Source organism: Acipenser ruthenus, chromosome 1, assembly GCF_902713425.1.
Source record: "Acipenser ruthenus chromosome 1, fAciRut3.2 maternal haplotype, whole genome shotgun sequence".
Lineage (NCBI taxonomy): Eukaryota > Metazoa > Chordata > Actinopteri > Acipenseriformes > Acipenseridae > Acipenser > Acipenser ruthenus.
Genome location: NC_081189.1, coordinates 37,615,732 through 37,638,096, shown reverse-complemented (window position 1 = coordinate 37,638,096; position 22,365 = coordinate 37,615,732). Strand labels below are relative to the sequence as shown.

The window sequence follows — 22,365 nt, the reverse complement described above, 5'->3', positions numbered from 1 at the left end:
TGGTATATATTGTGCTAGTGTTTTTCTTTTTATTTAATTTACTTTGTTCAAAGTATTCCAACAGTAATTTTTCTGAAACTGGATGTTTAACTTAAAAGTAAAATGTTCCAGATTAGGCTTTGGGCATGGTTTGATATTTTTAATAGTGTTGTAACCCACATGAAAGAAAAGTTCTCATAACTCCAAAACAAGAAAGTGAGACTGGAAAACATATATCGTGGCTCAAAGTTAACATGATAACAAATAGGAAGTAATTTGGAACTGACCCATTGGTACTCATCCTTTGGGCAATTGTTAACATCCCAGTCCCTCCCATATGACCACACCCCTTGCAATGAAACAAAAAAAAAGTTTATCTAAACCAAACAAGGCAGCTCTCTGTCTAACAGAGAAACCACTAGAAGCACCTCATGAGAGAGAGAGAGAGAGAGAGAGAGAGAGAGAGAGAGAGAGAGAGAGAGAGAGAGAGAGAGAGAGAGAGAGAGAGAGAGAGAGAATGCATTTAATGTGGACCGTCGTCGCGAGCAAAAAAAAGTGAGACACACAAAACAGCTGCATCTCGGAGCCACTTAGTCATTCGGAGAACATCCAGCTGTCGTTACTACTTGAGGGAACACATTTTTACAACTGCTACGCGGTGTGGATTACTTCTGTTTTACTTTACCTGTGGAAAATGTGTTACACAAATCTTCGGATTAGTGTAGGAGTTATACTGGTTTTAACATTGTCGTTTTGCGGATTATCATGGACCTACAGGGAACAATTTAACGACACTGCCGACAGGTCTGTATGTAGAATGACCTTCTTTATGTGTATTACTTATGGTAAATGAACAGCCTAAACGTTTACATAATATTTTCTTAATAATGACTATTGAACAAATAGTTTACAAAATAGTGTTACTTAAATAATTGTAATTGTACTTTTTTTTAAAAGAAGTCTTTTAATTGCTAACCATAGAGACGTTCTTAAAACGAATTTGAAACCCTGACTAATTTTAAATAATCTGTTTATTTTCGTACAGAGAGGTCTGTTCAGAAAATAACGTTGCCACAACTAAGTATCCCTGCTTAAAACCCACTGGGGAACTGACAACGTGCTTTAGGTATGTCTCTTTTGGATAATGCTACTGTTTTAGTCGTGTTTTATTGATGCATGGACCTGATTTTGTAAATTTTGTTTTATTTAGAAAAGGCTTTGTCTCATGTTTTTCCGTGTTTAAAATACAGCAGTCCTTTTACTGGTTTACTAATACTGCCTTGGTGAGATTTGCATGTCGGTGTGCGAGGGGGCGTTTCATGTACCGCTATGGCATTCACTAGCTAATCATTACAGCAGGATAATACTATTTCGGGCTATAGAAACGCATCTATTATTATTATTATTATTATTATTATTATTATTATTATTATTATTATTATTATTAATTAAACTCTGGACATGTGAGGTGTTTAAAATGATGCACATGAGTAGCCTTGATGCTCCTGAAACAAGGTTACCAAATCAGAAATAAGGAGGCAAGGCTAGCGCTTCATATTCTCGATATACAGTATGGCAGATACTGTCTTTTGTAAGGATTCAAAATGTAAGGTTAAGATAGATAAATGCACTGCAACTTGCAACACAGCATTTATTGTCCATGTACACACTGAATATCATACCAGTCTTTCCAGTCAAACTGGTAGTCAGTTATAATTGGGGTATCACTGTCCTGGATTTCCCATTAAAATCTGAAGAAAAAATATTTAAAGACAGATATTTAGTGACCAGTGGTTCTGTGTGGAAATAAGGGCAACTGCAATAAATGCCCCACTGGCAGTCATTCTGCTTTTCTTAATTGCACTCAATGCTTGGAGGCTATCCAAAAGAGTTTTACTGTTCTTAAACATTGCCAAGTAAAGTCTGACATGCCTGGCATTTTAGGGGTTAAAGTCTGTATTTGACAAGCTATGTGTTTCTTTTGTGCTGGAATCAGCTATTTACATTGTGCAAGCATGAGCATAAATATGTAGAGTGTGGATACAGAAAACATAGTGCACTTCTGAGGCTCACAGTACTGTATTTTGAGTGAAAATGTCAAAGATGCTAAGAAATAAATATTCTATGTTGTGACATAGACATTACCAGCTCCTTTTGATTGATTGATTAAGCTTGATAGCTACTGATACTGCATGTTGTCAAATGCATATACCAGAATATAACGTTTTCCCTTGGGGCATAATACAAGTACATTTTTATTTGGAAGATAAGAAAAGGTGTATTAAAAAACTTTTAACATTTCTCAAGTTCTGTCAACTTCTTTTAACTTTAATAAAATAAATAAATAAATAAATAATACAAATCTTGGAGAAAATTCATTGTATTGCACAATAATTAAAGAATAAAAATCCCAATTATACTTTGGCTTTGTGAATAATAGACTGCATAATATATATTTAAAAACAGAACACATTTTGTCCAAGGTATATTTTTACCCCTAATCACCAACATTTAGTATCACTAGGAAAGGAACCCATAATGACAAAGTCTGTCAATCTCTTAAATAAACCCACAATTATGTCTTCTGCCGACTCAACAAAAGTAACCCCCAAGAGAGCTTCTTTGTTTGCTGCTGTTGTACAACTGTAAACAGATGTTTCTATAAGGGGTCTAGTCTGTTTCTTAGATGGAAAGTTGCAAGAAGAACGTGTTTGTCAATGTCATATTTTCTATACCTTCTCTGTGGTTAAACACTGACACTCGCTTAAAATTCTTATAGGACTTGGCCTAGTTTGTCAATAGTGTTATTTAGTGACAGTAAATCACCATTTAATGAGTTGTGTGTTTAAATTTTGAAAAGCAGACAAGTTCAAGTCGTCCATAGGGACCGTCTCATTCTCTTACTGAAAGGAAGTACTGCTATTAATACGTCTTTTAACCACAGTTTTTTTTTCATGATATGTATTTAAAAAACTTTTGAATGATTTCTCTGACATCACCTGTTGATCTTTTGATTGATTTATTCTACAAATCTTCTTAATAAAAGTGGCTGTGTGGCTTCAAAGAGAAGGGGAGTGTTGGGCATATATGTTGTTGATTTACAAATCCATAGAAAACTGTTGATTCGTCAACAAAACCACAGTCAGAACAATTCAACAGAAAAATGTTATTACACAACAGTCATTTCAACAATTAGTTAATTATACACATTTAGAACGTAACACTTAGAAAAGGGCTTGCGATTTCAATTTAGCATTTCGTATTGTTAAAGAAAAGGAATTCAATTATACATTAACATGATTAAAAAAAAGTCATACAAATTCACTTCCACATAAACATACTCATTTTTATTTTACATTAACAGCAATTTCATCATCACTTAGTAAATCTCCCTCAATTACACCGACATTAGATTTAAACTCAGTTTTTGCATTGTTAAAACAAACTTACAGCCCTCTTACATTTTGCCTGAAAACTTGAAAACTGATCGCTGGCAATGATGTTTAGGTGTTGTTTTTTGCATTTTTATTTTGCTAATGCCATTTGCATGTTCTACAGCTAAATCATAATTCTTGCAACTGTGTTCACTTTGACAATTTTGTCTGTATAAGTGGGATTTCAAGCTCAAACTCCAAGGAACTCATAACAACATTCCCGCAATGTGAGAGACAAACATTTTAACTGTTTGAACTAAGAGTAACAAAAGAGCAAAAACCAAATCCAATGACCAAATTAGCAATCAATTGAATCTCATTGTCGAACAAGTATCAATTAGGAAGTAATGTTTTAAGTGGCATAAACAACTCAAAGTGTTGAATCGGTATGAAAATAATCCACAGTTTCTTGTGCCCCAACACAACGTTGTTTATCCCTTACTTAACAAGCATTTCAGTGTATAGAGTCTGGTAAAACTCAGGCTGATATAAAATTCCTATCTATTCACAAACAATTTAAGTTGAGAATACAGAACCGTAACTAAACTAACGTCATGTCACTGGCTTTGTTCTCCTTTATCTACTGTATGTTCTGCACTAGAGGTCTACCCAGACCCGAGTTTTACTCAGTAATACTCAGACTGTCGATTTACTATTAAAGAGGCTCTTTGGTACTAAAAATAATTGTTTATAATTCCTGTTGCGTGGATTGGCTTTCCCCAGTAGCACATGACATGGCTTGCAGAGCACAGCAGCAGTCACGTGACCCATATCGAAGGTGTTCTTTTAGATCATTCTTAAGTCAGAGTAATTGATTTGTTTATGAAAATTATGAAAGAAAAACTTAAAAACAAATTCCATGAACAAAAGCTCACAGAAAAATGCAAGTCTGTGGTGTAGGAATCATTTGTTGTTATTGTGGACAAAGAAGGAAAACAGGTTTTGCAAAACATACATTTTACACCTCAATTCCATTTCCTCTGTGTTAAGTTCGTAATAAAGTCACGCATTTACGAGATCGTACATAAGTTAATTAGATCTTTTACATAAACATATTAATATTTCATTTTACAGTCCTCTGTGTAGGTTCATGATGGAATAAACAATGTCTGTAGTTCAGCCAGATTTCCAGGTTGACTGGGGAAAAAAAAAACCACTGCTTTAACACTGTATCTAGTCAGTGCTTTTTTTCGGGCTGGGTCGGATCCGAGTCTAACAACAAGAATTTTACATCGGGTTGGGTAAATAATTGTCGGTTCGGGTTGATTAATTTGGACCCGTGAAGACCTCTATTCTTCACTAACAAGAGCTCCTAAGCCAGTGGCACCAGAGACTCGATACCACTAAATGAGTCCATCTAGAAGACTACTGCTGCTGTTCTTTCTTAAATACATCAAAGGAACTATCAGCATAAAAAAGCAGGCACTTCAATTATCTAATATAGGTTTGGGTTGACATTAAGGAGTAATGTAACCCAGATGTAGTATCTTTGCAGTCTTTTCATTTTCATTTAAAGTAGGAGGCTAGAAATCCCAAATAGAAGGCAGGGGGTATGGGGGTCTCCCCCAGCGCTGGTGCAAGTGGCAACACCCCCCACTGAAAACGAATTTTAGGGTTTTGCAGGGGTTTAAATCCTGGGCCTAAATATGTGCCTTAATAGGGACCCCAAATTCAAAATATGTTTTCAGGCATTGAGATTTAAAGAAAAAAACCAATGAAACAGGGAAATTATATTTCAGGCACAAAACTAACACACAGCAGTGTGGAGTAGTGGTTAGGGCTCTGGACTCTTGACCGGAGGGTTGTGGGTTCAGTCCCCAGTGGGGGACACTGCTGCTGTACCCTTGAGTAAGGTACTTTACCTAGATTGCTCCAGTAAAAACCCAACTGTATAAATGGCTAATTATATGTTAAATAATGTGATATCTGTATAATGTGAAATAATGTATAATATGATATCTTGTAACAATTGTAAGTCACCCTGGATAAGGGCGTCTGCTAAGAAATAAATAATAATAATACCATAATACCAAGTGCAACAGAAGTGAAAAATATGAAGCAATTTCCAAATTAAAAGACGATAAGAAGCTGTATTAATTGGTAGTAAATTTGAATACAGAAAAGGTAAGCCATAAACTGTATTTTGTTTTCTATTTTTACATGTATTTCATTTTTTTCCTTTACATTAACAAGACATATTTTTAAGTTTTTAAAAATATTCATGGAACCAACCAGTCCTTACATTTATTTTTAGTGTTCCATGATTCTGAGTATACTTTCCCATGTCGTTGTTTCTCATTAACTACCGAGTGTGAGAGTGCGCAAATGTATTAATACATAAATTAATAAATAAATAATACATGGGAAGAACTGCGATTTCAAACACTGTTGATTTTACAGTTTTCAGAAGTTTGTTTCTGTTGCGTTTTCTGTAAACATTAAATCAATTTCTACAGTAAGTTATATTATTTTTTTCTTTCGTTTAATATTTTTAATAAAATAAATACAAATAACAATAAATAATGTATTGGCATTTACTTGCTTTAAAGTAAAAGTCCAGGTAATGAATATCAAGTTATAGGTATATGAAATGAAAAAGAGTAATGTCAAGGTTTAGAACTTCCTTCTGGCAAAGATAAATTAGTGGTATAGTTAACAGAAAGAAGTAGGTTGGCAAATATAATAGGATCGGGCTACGGCTTCTGCAGACTCCGACCTTGATGCAACTATGGCACTGGCCAAAAAGAAAAGGAAAACAAATTCACAAAGATGAAATTGACCTGTTAGTCAGTGAAATGGGAAAAAAAAGCAAGAAATATTATTTAACACTTCGCAGGGTCAAAAAACATTAAGAAAAGAAACATGAAAAGAAATAACTAACAAAATAAATTCACTGGGACACTAAGCGACAGATACTTGACCTTAGGAGGATTACAAAAAAGAAAGCTTCAGAATATAAAAAAACAAACAGGATAAAATGAATGTGATGTGTTAAATGTAGCGCCGACCCTGGCACAGCAAAAACAAACCAAAACGTAAATCTAAAAAGAAAGGCTCCTCAAAAACAGAAAGCATAAACAAAACTAAGCTTGTTTCTATATATGGAAGTTAACCATGGTAAATTTGCATGGTAATTATCCAGTTTACCATGTTTGTACTCATCTGTACCCTAACCATGCTTCCCTGTGCTTTCAGTATGGCAGAAAACTTTAGTTTGAGTCTATGTATATTTTAGTTGTGTAAAGGAAAAAAGTACAGTACATACAGTAGGCTACGCAAGTAAATACTTTTCTGCGTATTTCAGTTTTGTCTGTGCACTACATAATTACGGAGAAGAAAAGATTTCAGTGTGTGGATAAAAAACTTTGCAATGATTTGTTTCCCTTCCATTTACTAATGTGAAGTTTAAAATAAAGCACCTTTTAAAAATATAAAATAAACCAAAACAAAATGCATTTATTACCATTGTTATTTAATATAGACTATTAATAAATACATTTTTGGGGGTTTATTTTATATTTTAAGGTGCTTTTATTTTAAAGTAACTAAAAGCCCATAAATGTTTAAACAGGAAGTTTCACATACAAACAGCTAGTTGAATCTACACCAGTCAAAGGCATGTGTAAAATAACAGGCACAAACCAAAGTAAATCAGGACAAAATGTAGTACATCAAGGGTAAGTGCGAAACTTCGATATTATAATGACTTGTACATTTGCATTCGAAAGTAGTTTGAAATTAACAGTCGTAACTCAACTACCGCAGCAGGGATGAAACTAAGTTACAGGAATGAAAATGACTTTAAAACATCGTGGGTAGGTCTACGAAGTCACAAAAACCTACGAAAAGTCAAGATACGAAGGAAAAATCAACTGTATATAAAGCCCATGATATTTACTTAAAATTCACTTACCACGATTACGACCATAGTACTTCGAATTAAAATACTTACTGTTTTCTGAAACACAGACAGGTATGTAAATGTTATAAAGACTTTAAATAAATGGTGCAAAGCTGAGGGTGACTTATTGTTGATTTTCTGTGGCACCAAAAAACATTTAGAATGTAATGAAAAAGGAAATGTGGTTTAATAAATGTACACAATAGATGTACTTTGTTTCAGGCCTGGTCCTTTATCTCATGGAAAATAAACCAAGTCCATTTGGTTAAATTCAAAACATTGAAAGTCAATGAGCAACTTCAGAACATAACCGTGTATATACGCTTAGGTTACCCATCAAGATGGTATCTTTGAGCAATATGGAGAAATCATATTAATCTGTAAACAATACACCCCCTCTTCAGTGGTAAATTTTGCAAGTCTATGTTCTCATACCACAAGGTAACAGACATACAGTAAGCATTGGAATTTCACCCAGTCAAAGCTCATTGTGCGAGTTTGGTGGTCTTTTACAGATTTTGAGTAGTCTGATCTTTTAATGTATAAATTGTAAAAGGTAAGGAATGAAACCAATATAGACTAAAGCTCTCTGTATATCTACACACCAGACACAGAGATGTGTCAGGCCCAGTAACATAAGCATTGATGTTACTGATGGTTTTACTGCCATGATACATTCGTGTACACTATGTGTGCACTCCAGTCTTTACATTGCACTGTATTTTGCTGCGGTGGGAAATAAAATTCAAACTTAAAATAAAATTGGCTTCCTCCCACAACTGTCATTTTACATAAATCATTCATAACTTTAAAAAAAAATGCTTAGTCAGAATTCTAAGGTAAATCCTGTAAGAAACTAAGTTAAGTAAACAATCATTTCTACTGCTGCCTTCTTCAATGTAATGCAATTATGTCTTCTGATGGCAGCGCACAGTACACTGAAAAATGTACTAGCCAAAATGTGTGATTACTTGACTTGGTTTCTTACAAAGGTTTCCCTTAGGCAACTGAAAAAAATGACCCACAAGAAAGCCTTTATCAGTCAATCAAACATATATTTAGCAGTTATTTATATTGCTTTAAAAATCCAAATTGGCCATAGACTCAAATTCTAGACATGTATTAAATGTGTAGAGGTTAAAGCCCATTCTGCGTGTTATATCATTTGGCCAAACAAGGGCCATAAAGTTTTACAAAGTAACTCAATAGAACAGCAATAATTTGTAAAATATTGTTCAATAAGTTTGTCCCTATGCAAGCTAACATAAATGCTTAGGGAATGGTGATTTAGCACTTCTTCTCTTAACCTCCTGCCCTCTTTAACGATGAAGATAGAGAACTGTGATGAGGGACATTTTTGATAACACAGAGTGGCATGCAAAGGGGGTCAAGTAGCTGATTCTCTGGGGAACCTTATTTAAAAAAAAAAAGATTGACCACATAAATAACATCCTGCTGTTAACTGAGGACCACTACAAATATAATTCCGATTGTAAAAAAACACAGCACTGTAAAATCGACTGATTCTACTAAACCTTCCATTTTGTCAGACTTTAGGTGCTGTCTTTTGTGTGTACTATAATGCAATGCAGGTTAAAACTAAAACCCACTGGTGGCAGATTTGTAAAGCCTTGGCTAATATTACCTATAGTATACACTTTGTGTTATGTGAACCCCATGTCATCTTTGAATCTGATTGTTTTGATACATGGCTTGTACTGTCTATGTGCATATCTTTGATAAATTGGTGAAGGTGTGTTTAATCTGGAAAAGCACTTTGATCGTCCGCTTTTCAGTTTACCAAAGAAGTAATGGCAGACAGACAAGCTGTTGAATCATTTCCGAGTAGACTGTCCAGGGGCTGTAATATTACCAAATGTCATTTAAATAGAGCATTTCACATAGGAAATGACCTGAGGCAAAAGAAAAACATGTTTAACATTATTTGAAATGCATGCAATCACATACAAATCACATTGGTCTATACAAAATACTGTAATAGTTACTGGACGGGGAAGCCTTAAAGGAGCAGAGGCTAGGTCTGTTTCTGTTGTACACAGCTGTGGTGCAACATAACCTTTGTCCCTGCATAATGCAGCATTTACCCTATTTAGATCTGTTCCAGCCGAGAAAAAAACAAGGCTCAGCAAAAGATTTATTATAGCCAGATTAACCCTTTGCAGTCCATTTATTAAGTGCGCGTCAGGTCCAATTTATTTTCACACGCGCAGTTAATTTTAGACGCGCTGTTTAAAAGTATTTTTTTTACACAGTCAAACGGGTTTAAAAGGCCCTGCATATCAACAATGCACTCACTAGGCATCTCCAGCCCCACCCCACCCTTTCGTTCGCTATAGCTTTCACATATGCTAAGAAATAAATAATAATAATAATAATAGTCGTACATACCGCTCAATCATCTCCTGATCACTCGTTTTATCACCAAACGCCTCAATAATGCGATCAGAGTCATTATTTTATTACTATAACATCTGAAAAAAGCTCTGCAAATGTCCATGATATTCTCTGAGCGCTGATGCAGTAGCAGCCAGCTTGTTTCCTTATGGCTGTCGTTATCTGATGCCAGGGGCAAGTATGACTAATCATGAGATACGCCCTTTTTTTTTTTTTTTTGACTTTTCTCGGCTTCTGTCGCTCCCACTCGGCCATTGAATGGTTTTCTCGGCTTTTTCCGGAGAAAAAAACGACTAGAAACACGTTTTTTGCATCTTTTTGATGATGTCGGACAGGGTCCGACATTGGACCGGATAGGAATAATTGCAATGTCGGACCAGGTCCGACATAGGACCGCTAAGGGTTAAAGGGTTTTAAAGCCCGCCCCTACACACACACGCACCTGTAAATTTGTACTAACCATCTGAGTCTTTTTCCATTTCCCTAATACTGTATTTGGCAGGTATTGTCCATAAAATAGCTGTAATTTTCAATAATATTATTTATTATACAACAGTGGAGTTGATGTACCACTTGCAGTACAGTAATCTGTCGTTTATCTGCCATGATCAACCTCTTCAGCAACATTAGTTTATTATTGAACAGCGAAGATTAGTTCAGATATTGTAGATCCTACCAAAGTTTTCGTACACTGTGTTGTATGTACTCCTTGTGCTACCATTGCAGGTAGTGTCACATGAGCTGTTCAGTGTGTTGATATGTAAATAAATCCTGTTCGTCTGCAGGCGTATCAACTTCAATCTCTGTCTCAATCTCGTGCCTGTCACTCAGCAGCGAATGCACGCACCCACACGGCAGACAGCTACCCTGTCACAAGCATTTATACCCTGTATTTTTCTAAACATAAGATTTAGGGGAGGTCCGTAATAAAAGCTGAATCTCAAAACAATAATGGTCTGAATTGTTATAGCTGTTAATGGTTTTTAAAACAGGATTCATTCATTCGACTTTTTACATATACGCCCTTACTCTGGTCCCACCACATTTGGATATGAGACAGATTACTGTACTTCTGTAGGGATTCTAAGTTGTTATATCGATACAGAATCAATATGCTGTGATCAACCAAACGTCAGAAAATATCACACTTTCACAAAATGTCACATAAGCACAGCTCAGACTCCGGCCTCCACTGAATAAACTTTCAAGGGTCTATTTATTAAAATAAACGATAAATAAATACTGTCTTATCTGAGTATGTAACAAGCTCTTTAATGTAGTCAGTGTAAACAACACAATGGTTTACAGTGTCATCTGGTGAATAACTACTGACCTATGTTTAGATTCTAAGAGGATATGTTCCTACTACTGCTGCCTTTGATTTACCACTGCTGATTTTGGTCACAGTATGACACAGTCGTGTCTTTACAGAACGCAAAAAGACTAATGCCTTCATGGGTTGGGTTTGTATTTAGTATAATGTTGGTTGTATTGTATTTATTAAATCGGATAGAAGTGTATTGTAAAAGCATCGTTTTGGTAGTCGACATAGCACAATAAAGAAATTACACTCAATTGTTGGAGATATCTGCAGAATCTCACATATGTAACTGAGATGGATTCACCAGTGAGCAGGAGGATGATGGGAAATGTAGTTCTGAGAGGTCCGTGTGGGTACATGGGAAGCCATCTTGAGGCAGGGAATGCAATTTAAAAGTTAAAAAAGTGGTCAAAATGTAAAAAAAATATATAAAACAATACACACACCTTATGTAAACAGTCGCAGCAACACATGGGAACACGTAACACAATAAAATAAAAAGGTCCTTATGTACCCTTTAAAACATATCCAGATCAAGAGGGAGCTACCTACCATGCTGTATAGCTATTGTATAAACTCAATCTGTGGAGAAATAGTAGAGCTGTCTGTGTGTGAATGTGAGAGCGTGATAGTCCGTTGATGCAGGCAGTAGGTAAAGGGTAAACACTTGCGGGTTTGGGTCGGGTTGCGTGTAAGATGACTGTGCTGCAGCGGGTTGCGGGTTCGGGTCGGGTCCTGTAGTTGCAGTTCCGTGTCAGAAGCGGGTCGCAACAATCTCCTCTGAGCAGGACTCTGACGGGTCCCCAGAACCAGGTTTGGGAACCCTGCTAGAGGGTGCCTTGGGAAAGATTTAAAAATGTTACCATTGATTGTAATGGTATGCGATGGTTGAACGTGTGCAACTCAAAATGTTTTATTTCAGTAGGTTTGCTGTGTAATGAATAGTCTTATTATTGGGTCTGCCCTGTGCACTGAAAGCAGCTCTAAAGGCTGAGAGAGAAGACATGCTGATTTAATAAATACATGACAAGGGACAGAAGTCTTTTCACTGGAGATGAAAATTAGTAGAGCATAGCTCTAGGTTTAACATCGATGTGAGTTACTGGCTGTATGTTGTTATTAACCAGCATGGCTTTTTCTTAATTGGTTTCTTCCACAATAAAAATACTTTTTGAAGCTACAAGTAGGCTTGAACCCAATTATTTTTTACTGACTATTGCTTTTTCCATCAAAATTCTCTATAAGCTTTGTAGTCTGCGTTTGTCTTCATCCTTTCTGCGCTGGTTCACCCAAAGTCCTTCCTCCTTATGTTGGAATAGAATAAATTGCCAATTTTAATTGTAATTGTTTTGGTTCGATACACTCTAGAAAGTAATCCTGAAAGATCACTTTAATTTAAAAAAAAAACCTTAAACAAAAAGGCAGTTTATGTTGTTGTTATTGGAAACTTAGTTGTATTTCTGAAAGGAGAATGCATCCATTAATCAAATATGTAATCATCAAACCCGATTTATGTAGCCCCCTTTTGTCTACACCCCCTTGTTGCCTCCACCTTGCAGTGTGCCTTGTCTAGGGGAGGGTGGCCTCGAATGCCACCTGTCCTGCCCACTGGTATTAGTTAATCATTTAATTAATAAAATCTATTCATCATAAAAAGTTCATTTTCATTCTAATGGTGGATGTCTACTTTCTGAATTATTTAAGCAGTCATCCCCCTTCACAGAAAATTGGCAAAACAAGAATTTCTTAGCATTTGCTAGCTTGTGTTCCTTGGATGTAAAGTGTACTTTGGAATATTTTGTGCAATTTCATGAATATTGAAATGCCAATGTACAGATGTGAAGGCTGGCAAGGCTTGTATAACCAAGACCACAAGCACACATCTAAATGGTCACTCAGTAATCCCCCCTCAAGTCCTCTTTATGTTTTGAGCCTTTGTTTCTAATTGATTAAAAAAAGGTGCCGGTTTCGTCTGACAGGCAGCTTGGTAGAAATTCTTAACTGTCAATGTAAAAAGTTCCCAACTAATATATATATATATATATATATATATATATATATATATATATATATATATATATATATATTTTATTCGCAGTGTATGCAATAGTATAAATAAACATTAGTCTTGATTAATTCTGGCTGTCTCGTATGTTAGACACTGTCAGCATCAGTGTTCCACAATCCTTCAAACAAAAGTTATGTGTTTCAAAATAGTTGTAAAATAAAATATTACAAAAATATGTCTGGTCTTACACGCAGAATAATCCCTTTTCAATATACATCCTCAGAGATTGGCTGCAGTTATTTCAAATACACCACATTCTGTAGAGTAAATGTGTTTCATTTTTGGAGGGGGGGGGGGGGTCTCCCAATAAGAGAGGCAAGGGTGTTGACTATCTGTCCCCAAAAACTCTGCATGTCTGGACAGTCCCACAGCACATGTATCTAGATTCCGGGTATCTGCAGGTTACACAGATCGCAAAAGGGATGGGGGGGCTAGCCCCATACAATACCTTTTGCGAGGCGTCATATAGGTTCTGTGACAAATGTTATGTGTATAAACTGATGGTTAGGATTCTTTGATGCTCCAAAAATATTTTCCCACACAGCTTCCCAATCTATAGTTCCAACCCATTGTGCTTCATCTTTCTCCTGTAGCTTTGGAGCAGAAAAAAGAGCAGGGGAGTGTTGCGAGACACGTATACATGCGGGAGACCATGCTTTTGAACGTTGCCCCCAGTACCTAATCCACTACTGGATGACAAATTAAGTTAGGACCCCAATTTAAGGTGGATAGCCAGATAGGGCCCAGTATATCCCATAATGTTAAATACAACTCAGCTGGCAAACCATCAATTCCGGGAGAGTGCCCGTTTTTTCAGCAGATTTCACGGATTGATACAATTCGTCTAATGAAATTGGGGAGTCCAGCTGCTCAGCTTCCTCTGGAGAGATATGGGATGGTTCAAGTTTTGCAAGAAAGGGGCAGCAGTGTGGAGTAGAGGTTAAGGCTCTGGACTCTTGACTGGAGGGTCGTGGGTTCAGTCCCAGGTGGGGGACACTGCTGCTGTACCCTTGAGCAAGGTACTTTACCTAGATTGCTCCAGTAAAAACCCAACTGTATAAAGGGTTAATTGTATGTAAAAAATATGTGATATCTTGTAACAATTGTAAGTCGCCCTGGATAAGGGCTTCTGCTAATTAATAATAATAATAATAATAATAATAATAATAATAATAATAATAATAATAATAATAATAATAATAAAAGAAAGCTTGACATGAGTCAGGAGAGGACCGTTTCTTGGAAGAGTACAAATTAACAAAAAAGGATCTAAACGTTTCATTAATATCTTTTGGGTTGGAAATAAGACCCTTTACAGGGGAGTTAATCAATTGGATATTGAGTCTACTTTCCTGATGTTTTAAAGTTAGAGCAAGCAAATGGCTCGGTTGCCTGCCATCAGAATAACACTTACGTTTAGTGATATGCATAAAAAACTCAACTCACTGTCTTAATGGGTTGTTACTGAAACATCTATTTCTTGTAACTTTTTTTCCTCATCCACAAAAGCAAAACTTTTTTCCTAAATTTTCCTAAAATTCTTTGTTTTTGAGAAATTTCTAGAAATAATAAATTTCCATTGGGGTATGTAAACTTTTGACTACAACTGTATATATAAATAAATCAGGCTATGAAAGTTGTAAACATGTGCACACATATGGGATTTGGGAACATGTTTCCTAACAGCATTTTCCACAGATAATTGATGTCTTATTATTTTCTTTGTTAATGTTCTAAACTCTGGTGCTCCTTTCCTGTATTCAGCGTGATGTCCATGGTAAATCCTTCAGCATATCCTTGCCTTTAATCAACTATAAGGCACTTTTAATGTGTTCAAATTAATTTTGTTTTGTGTTTACTGTTTTGTTTAGTTTGGTTAGTAAACTGTCCAGCTGTTGTATATTTTACAATGTTTATACAGGACATTGTTCCGAGGGTCTTGCTTCCAGTACAGACCAGGGGGATACCATTAAATATAAACATTCATTTATCTTAATTATGTTACTTAAAATCAAAACCGATTTTTTCTTATACACAGTTAAACTAATTAAGTATTATTGAAGTATTTTGCCTTGGCGAATCAAGTCTGCAAGCAACCTTGTCTTCTACGATATGTAAAAGTGTTTCAGCTTTCCCCTTTCATGCTTGAAAACAACAGGTGCTAGAGGGTTTAAGCTCAGAGGGAAGAATGTTTGGGTACAGAAGTAACCCCTGCTTTTTCTATTTTGTAATGATAGCATATGTACATACGTAAGCAAACTGTTAGCTATTTCATGACACAGCGGTTTCCTTATAAAAACATAAAGGTGTTAATTAGAAAATGTGTTTGTGTTTTTGCTAGATATAATGATGATTCAATTTCATTATTTAATTATTTTCACCTTTTAGAAAAGTGTATGCTTGTTTACATTCACCTGTGCTAAGTGCAGCCCTCCCTGAGGGCTTCAACTACCCAGTAACCATGGCCCCTCTGTGGCAGGACTCGTAAAATCATGTATGTATAGTATAGGAGGTCTTAAGTTAAGTGCATGGCAAACATTGTGTACATTTTAGCATGTTTACCATTAATATTGAAAAATACATATTTGTGTCAAACAGGATTGTATTCTTGTAGACCTAGTTAGTTCAAGAGGTTATATTTTAGCAACGACAGATAAATCCAGTAGGGCTTGTATATTGGGGGGAATATAATGACAAAAATAAAAACACATTTTCTTTTGCCATTGAACAATGATTTGTATTTTTATTTAATCGTAAGTCGTGATAATTTTGGATGGTCCCTATACAGTAAACAATAAAAAGTTGAGTTTTAGAAATGCCTTAAAATATATTTTGCACCACATAAACACAGTCCAATGTGTATATAATTCTTAAAATGTAACAAGGTAACCGCTTTAGAAAGTGAATCAAATGATGGAATTAGTCTTGAAATCAACACGGATTTGACAGTTATTTAGTCAGATAGTCTCCAAGAAGAGTTGTTTCCTAATTTACTGAAAACAATAATCTCCTTAAAAGATACATGCCCAGATGTTCTGCGTTAGTTAAATACGGTATTTTACCAATTATGTGCATCAGATTACTGGAAGTGGGATCCCATGTGCTCATCTGTGGAATCACTTTCCTAAATGAGGCAATTTAAGATTTCCATGGTTTTCTCAACTTCAATGGCAGTGTTTAAATGTAACTACAAGCATATTGCAAATTGTATGTCTTGTATGCTTTAGAATGCTATCCCTATCTTAGTAATACATTATTTACCAAAAGTGAAGCGTACAGCTGAAGTATTATTGATTTTTGCCAGATTTATTTCCAGTATGCGGTGACAGGGCAAGTGACTAATGTATTTGTATCACTTTTTAAAAATCTGTATGACAAAACAACTTTCTTTTAAGTTGTTAAATAACAAATGGGCATTGCTCAGCAGGTATGCTATTTAACTGAAATGTATTATAATTTAGTCTCCTCAAAGATTCAGTTTTGCCTGAAAAATGACTCTTGATTAATAAAGGTAGTATAAGGCAGATTACCGTGGGTAACTTGTTTTATTTCTTAATTCTAATTTTGTATTTGTTTTTAAAATGGCACAGTTTCCAGTCTGTCATCTGAAAAGAATAAAAAAAGATATATGTTTTAGAAAAACAATAATTTGTTACTATAGCAAGGATAATTACGAAGCATCTGCTTGTAATGTTCAGTATTCTTAGTAACACCCTCAATACTTCTGACCCATGGAATGTACAGAATGTTTGTTCAGATTAGGAAGTTTTACACACAAAGGTTCCTGGTTAAATGGTTTCTGATTGCTATTACAAACCAGGCAATTCAGAGGCATTTAGAATTATTCATAAATGTTGAAAATTATATAGAAATGTAAGTGTTGCATGCTGGCCATTCAAAAATTCAAATACCAAATGGGTGGTACCAAATTACAATAAGCCCACTACTAGAAACATTTCAGTGTTCCAGTAGACTCATTGCTGACAGCAAATGGGTTTCACTTAAAAGTATGGTATATTGTGATGTTCTGTTTACAGATACAAATTATTATCATACTACTGTATCAGTGATTTTTGTATAGTTTATGTCTTCTAGTCTGTTATTGATTTCTGTGCTCCAGGAATGGCATTTACCATGTGTTTTTAGAAAATACATTTTTGTTAAATGTGCATGATTTAAATATGATTCTGATTGTTTGTTTAGTGTTTGTTTAGTGTAGTGGGGTAAGTTGATCAAAATAACTGCCCTGCAGGAAAGTACTGAAACCAATTGTTCTTGACTTGCTCAAACTTCCCAGTACTACATTCCCCAAACTACCAAGGAATGGCAGGGAGTTGCAAGGAAGTTCAACCAAGGACAAATAAGAAAATTGGGTGGGGTTTGGGAGTGGAGGAGAAAGGCCAAGTGCTATGTGTGTTTTCCTCCAAACCGTATCTCCCATCCCCACACTGGATACAGTTAGACTGGTGTGCTTTCAGTTTGTAACAGTAAAAACAGACTACAGTGCATTTTACCATTCAAAACCAGTTGACTTTTGTTTTAAAAAAAACAAAGTAAGAACTTATAAGGCATTTATTTGGCAAGGAGGCTGTTAGATACGGTTGGCACACACTTGCTTTATAATTCCACACTTATCTGATCAGAAGCAATGAATATGCTTAAAAGGTTCCACATTAAGTAGAATAGAAGCCAAGATGTGTTGTTTTTCATATTTAATTAGGAACATGAGTGCCAAAACATTGGAAAGGAGAAAGAACATCGGTAGTTTTAAGTGCTCGACATTGATTGTAATGAAAACACAGAACTTCACATCAGGCCTAGCTAATAATTATTGTCATAGTACATTTTGTTTAATCCATACGTAGCCTATCATTAAAAAATCATCACACATTAAAAATGCCAGATTAGTCCCTATTGCAAATAAATCCTACAGTATGCAACTTACTGCAGATTCCTGGATCGAATCCGTCTCTCATCATTGTTTTATTTTTTGGAAGTTATTACTCATACAATATAGTAGTGACACTATTTTACAAATTGCATTGGTGTGGAATTAAGAATAATTGTTAATAGAAGAATTTTGGTTCAAGGCATCTATGTCCTATTATGTATAGTTTACATTCCAGTTCTGCATTAAGGTTTGTGTTGCAGACACCTTGTGGGGTAACCGAGTCATCTTTTTCTGTTTGTTGGCTGTCACTTAAGACTAGCAAATAAAAGATGCCATTGGAGCTTTAATGCCTATTTATTAATATTATATTAATCAGTTCAACATCTTGTGTGCAGCAAAGCTCTCCCTATATCCACTATTTCTTAACCAAATGTATGGATCTGTGACAGGAATGGCTGACTGGTCTGACGTCACGGCAGAAGAAGGGACAACAAAAACAAAAAGGTATTGTGCAGTGGCGTGGGCGCCGTTTTATTTAATGCAACCAAAAATAAATAAAATATTTAAACAAAAAAAACACTTGCTCGCAGAGCAGAAATAAAACAAGTAAACAAAAATAAATCTCGAACACAAAATAAATAAATAAACCATACAGGTCAGGCTGGGCAGTCGCTGTCACTGTTCCTGTATGCTATGATTTAGTTTCGTTTTAAGTAACTCCGTCTCCTCTCACACACTCTCTCCTTCTGACACCCACCCCGAGTTGGAGATCTGCAGGCTTTTTATAACAGGTGACCATCTCCCGATTAGCAACAAATTAAATCACCTAATTAATTCGGGAGATGGCCACCTTCTGCACGAGTTTTAATTATTACTCCTGGCAGAGGACGAGCACCGATCTCGCCTCTGCCAGGACACGTTTTAAAAATAAACAAAACAATAACACGGCGCTACGCCGTCATAAATACAATACAATAAATCATAATAAACAAAAACAATACTCTGCACAGGGGCGGAGGGGGAGACCCCGATCTAAAAATAAACAATGTACAGGGCTGCTCGCCCTGTTACAGGATCTTATAATAACTATAAGCTAGTTACTGGAACGTATAGTCTGCCAGCTGATAGTCATCAAAATAATTTAGAAAATAATTGCAGCATTCTATGATGGAATACTTCCACCAAAATCCTGATGTTGTGGAAAATAAGATCCTATTTTTAACAGCATTCACAATTTGAGCTTTTGAACTTGTTTCACATATGTCATATTTCTCAGACACACATACAGCATCACAGTTTAATTTAAAAAGCGTGCTGCCAAAAACAATTCCAAAAACTCACTAACAATGCCATTTCCAACCAACCTCTCCACAAATAAGAAAAGTAACTAACTACTTTTTAAAAAATTTAATGTGTAGAGTGTTTATATTTGTATATAAATATACAATGCTTATTATATGACTATTATGATTAAGTGTAATTAAATGATTCATGATCGTGATGCATTAACTTCCGTTGGTTAAAATTCTTTTGAACCGCAGCACTAGAAGATTAAGTTGACATCATTCTGTCCGGTAATCAACCTTTAATTCACTGGGCTCCTATGAGGGCTTGAGAGTAAAGAAAGGTGTGAGGGGCAGCGAGCTTGAAGCATGTGAGTGCTTGAGTGACAATAGTGTTAGACCTAGGATAGGGTGGACAGATCCCTGTACTCAAAGGACCGGATCAGGCAGCATCCTCTGGCTGCTGGGTGGCTTGAGACGAGTAAGGGCCAGGACAAGACATACAAACAAGACACTCTGAACTCTCACCAAGGAGGATGAGAGACAGAACATACGAAAGACAAAGCTCTCAAGTCCAGGCCGGGTCAGGCAGCATCCTCTGGCTGCTGGGCGACAAGGAGAATGAGACATAGAGGACAAAAGGACAGATCCTGTCACTACTCAGGCAGCATCGGCTGGCAGCTGGGTGGCGTGGAGAGTTATGGAAAAGTATCTCGGGTCTGTATAGGAGAGACGAAGGAAGAGAACCCCCACCCCCTGCACGGGGCCCAACTCGGTGGGTGGGGGACGGCCTGCCTCAGAGGGGGCAAGAAAGGTGCTCGGACCTAAAAAAGAAACTAGGGAGAGTGATAGCAGATTGTGGCCTCCATGATGTTAGCGCATAAGCTGCAAAAGTATCTATGTGGCCGGCGAGGAACCACCGGGGATGGCAGTGACTTGGGTAGGAGGCCGACCCAGTCGGTTGGGTGGGTGAGACTCACTTGCCCCCCAGAGGGATCCCTGTGCGGACGATGCAGTATTAGAAAGGAGCGGAGGAGGACAAAAAACAAACACAAGACAAAGAGAGGAAGTAGTGCTAGGTTAATATAGGAAAAAGGGGGAGATTGACAGGCGGAGCTGGCAAACAGAACTCCCGGCGCTGCCCTAGCCATGCCCCTTGACTGACGTGGCGAGTGCTGCGCGAGGCTATTTAGAGATGACTAGAAATGAGCTGCCCCCCCCCAACCAGATGTGATTGAGCAGGCTGATCACTTCCCCCAGGCGGAGCGCGGCTGAGGAAAGTTAAAGTGGACGGCATAGAGAAATGAAGTAAACCGGGAAAAACGCAGTGTGAACGCTCTCTACGGCGTCCCCCGAATTGCGACCTAAAGGCAAACATTTGTATCTCATACAGACGTATGCAGTCAATAAGACAGCTGTGCCTGAAATATCTTTTGTCTTGCGCCAACATAATAATTAAATAGTTTACCTACTACTTTATGTGAGTTAAGGCCGCTACACACCAGACACTATGCAACACGTGAAAAATTAATAGAACCTTGTGACAGAGAGCGAATTAATCATAGTCAACAATCTGACCTGTGAGGGTGCTGTATAACAGGAACAATGTGCCCCGTACTGGTTGGTTTGGCAGTTCTTTCCAGGGTCAGTCGGAAGTTGGCCTTCCAGGAAGGGGACGAGTCACAATACCAAAAGTCATCGCCTTAATATGGTAAGCGATGTGTCAGTTCCTTTTGTTATGGTTACTGCAAGGACCTGTAAAGGAGACAGAGAGTAAACATACCGTGAGTGTTTCGTGTTTTGTTTGTTTGTTTTTCTAACTGTTGTTATTTGTCATTGTTAGTCGGCTAACACTAATCGGGAGCTATCGCTACAAGCCAGCACCAAATCCGGACTACACTGCACCACTGTTTCACGATCGTTGTCTTGCGGCACACCTGCACAAAGAGCACTCACTGTCTGGAGAAGTGACCGTGTCTGTGCTGTGTGTTATTATTAGTGTTTTATTATTTCGGGACTGAAACCCTTGTTTTGCTCGGAGCGATACACATTGCTGTGTAGAGCCTGTGCTTATTATTTAAGTGTTGTTGACACATAACCCAGCCAAATAAAGAGCTGTTTAATTGTGAACTGTCTTGTGTCTGTCATTTCCGGAGCACTGAATCACAGACAGACAATGCGGGGCCAACGCAAAATAAATAGGATTGAATCCTATTTGTTTGCAATTTTGTCACGCAACAACTAGGGAATTGAGCAATCAGAGAACAGCTTCAATGCATGTGGTCCAGCAGGGTGAAGCAGTATCCAAAATGCCGGAAATATTCAGGTCGCTGCTAAAATATCTTGCTGCCCAATGAAAAACCACATCGCGTCTGGTGTGTAGCAGCCTTTAGCTTGGTAACAATATAGACCATTATATAAAGCATTCTTTGGTGATATAATTGAAAAACTAATATGTTTCTTACACTTATTTCACAATCCTTTAAAGTTTGAATGCCTCTTCAACTGTTAATCCCCTTGGTGACCAAGATATTTTTGACAGTAATGAAACACAGCATGGTTGAATTTATTGCTCAGGGTGCAGAAGGATTAATAGTTACACGTTGCTTGGGATGCTGCCCTATCTCAGTATTTTATTTTATTCTATTCTTTATGGCAACACTCCCAGCACATGTCATAGCACAGAAACAAGCCGTTGCTATGTTTGTATAAGAGCTGCTTTATCCTAGGGAGGAAATATTTGAAATATATCTGCCAGGGCAAATGCTTCCTATTTATAAGCTTTCAAAGATCAGGTCAAGCAAGAGCCATCCAAGCTGCTGAAATGAATATAGACATTCTGTACACACTAAGCCAGTATGTTTCCTTTCCTCAATCGACAAAGTTGTATTCCATACCTTTTGATCTTGGTTCTTCCTAGATTGAGTTCTAGGCACTGCTTCAAAATGTCAGGCTTGCGTGACTTAAAAATGCAATTTCTTGAGACAGTGTAATGGAATGCCATTTAATTCAACATAAAATCTCCCTGAAATGGCTAAACTGGTAATGGACATACAGTACACTTTGTCTGTGA

At 36.8% G+C, this 22,365-nt stretch overlaps 1 protein-coding gene across 2 annotated transcripts in view; it reads left to right on the top strand.

Annotated features, from left to right (window-relative positions):
• Nucleotides 1-446: 446 nt before the first annotated feature.
• Nucleotides 447-22,365, top strand: part of LOC117964777 (collagen and calcium-binding EGF domain-containing protein 1-like) — a 92,086-nt gene continuing 70,167 nt past the window's right edge. Inside the window, exons 1-2 of one of the 2 annotated variants that reach the window (XM_059024762.1) lie at nt 447-783; nt 1,025-1,105. In XM_059024762.1, the coding sequence (XP_058880745.1) occupies nt 674-783; nt 1,025-1,105 (191 nt within the window). In that variant the 5' untranslated portion in view covers nt 447-673. The remainder of the gene's footprint in view (nt 784-1,024; nt 1,106-22,365) is intronic. The other variant, XM_059024766.1, reaches the window with a different exon arrangement.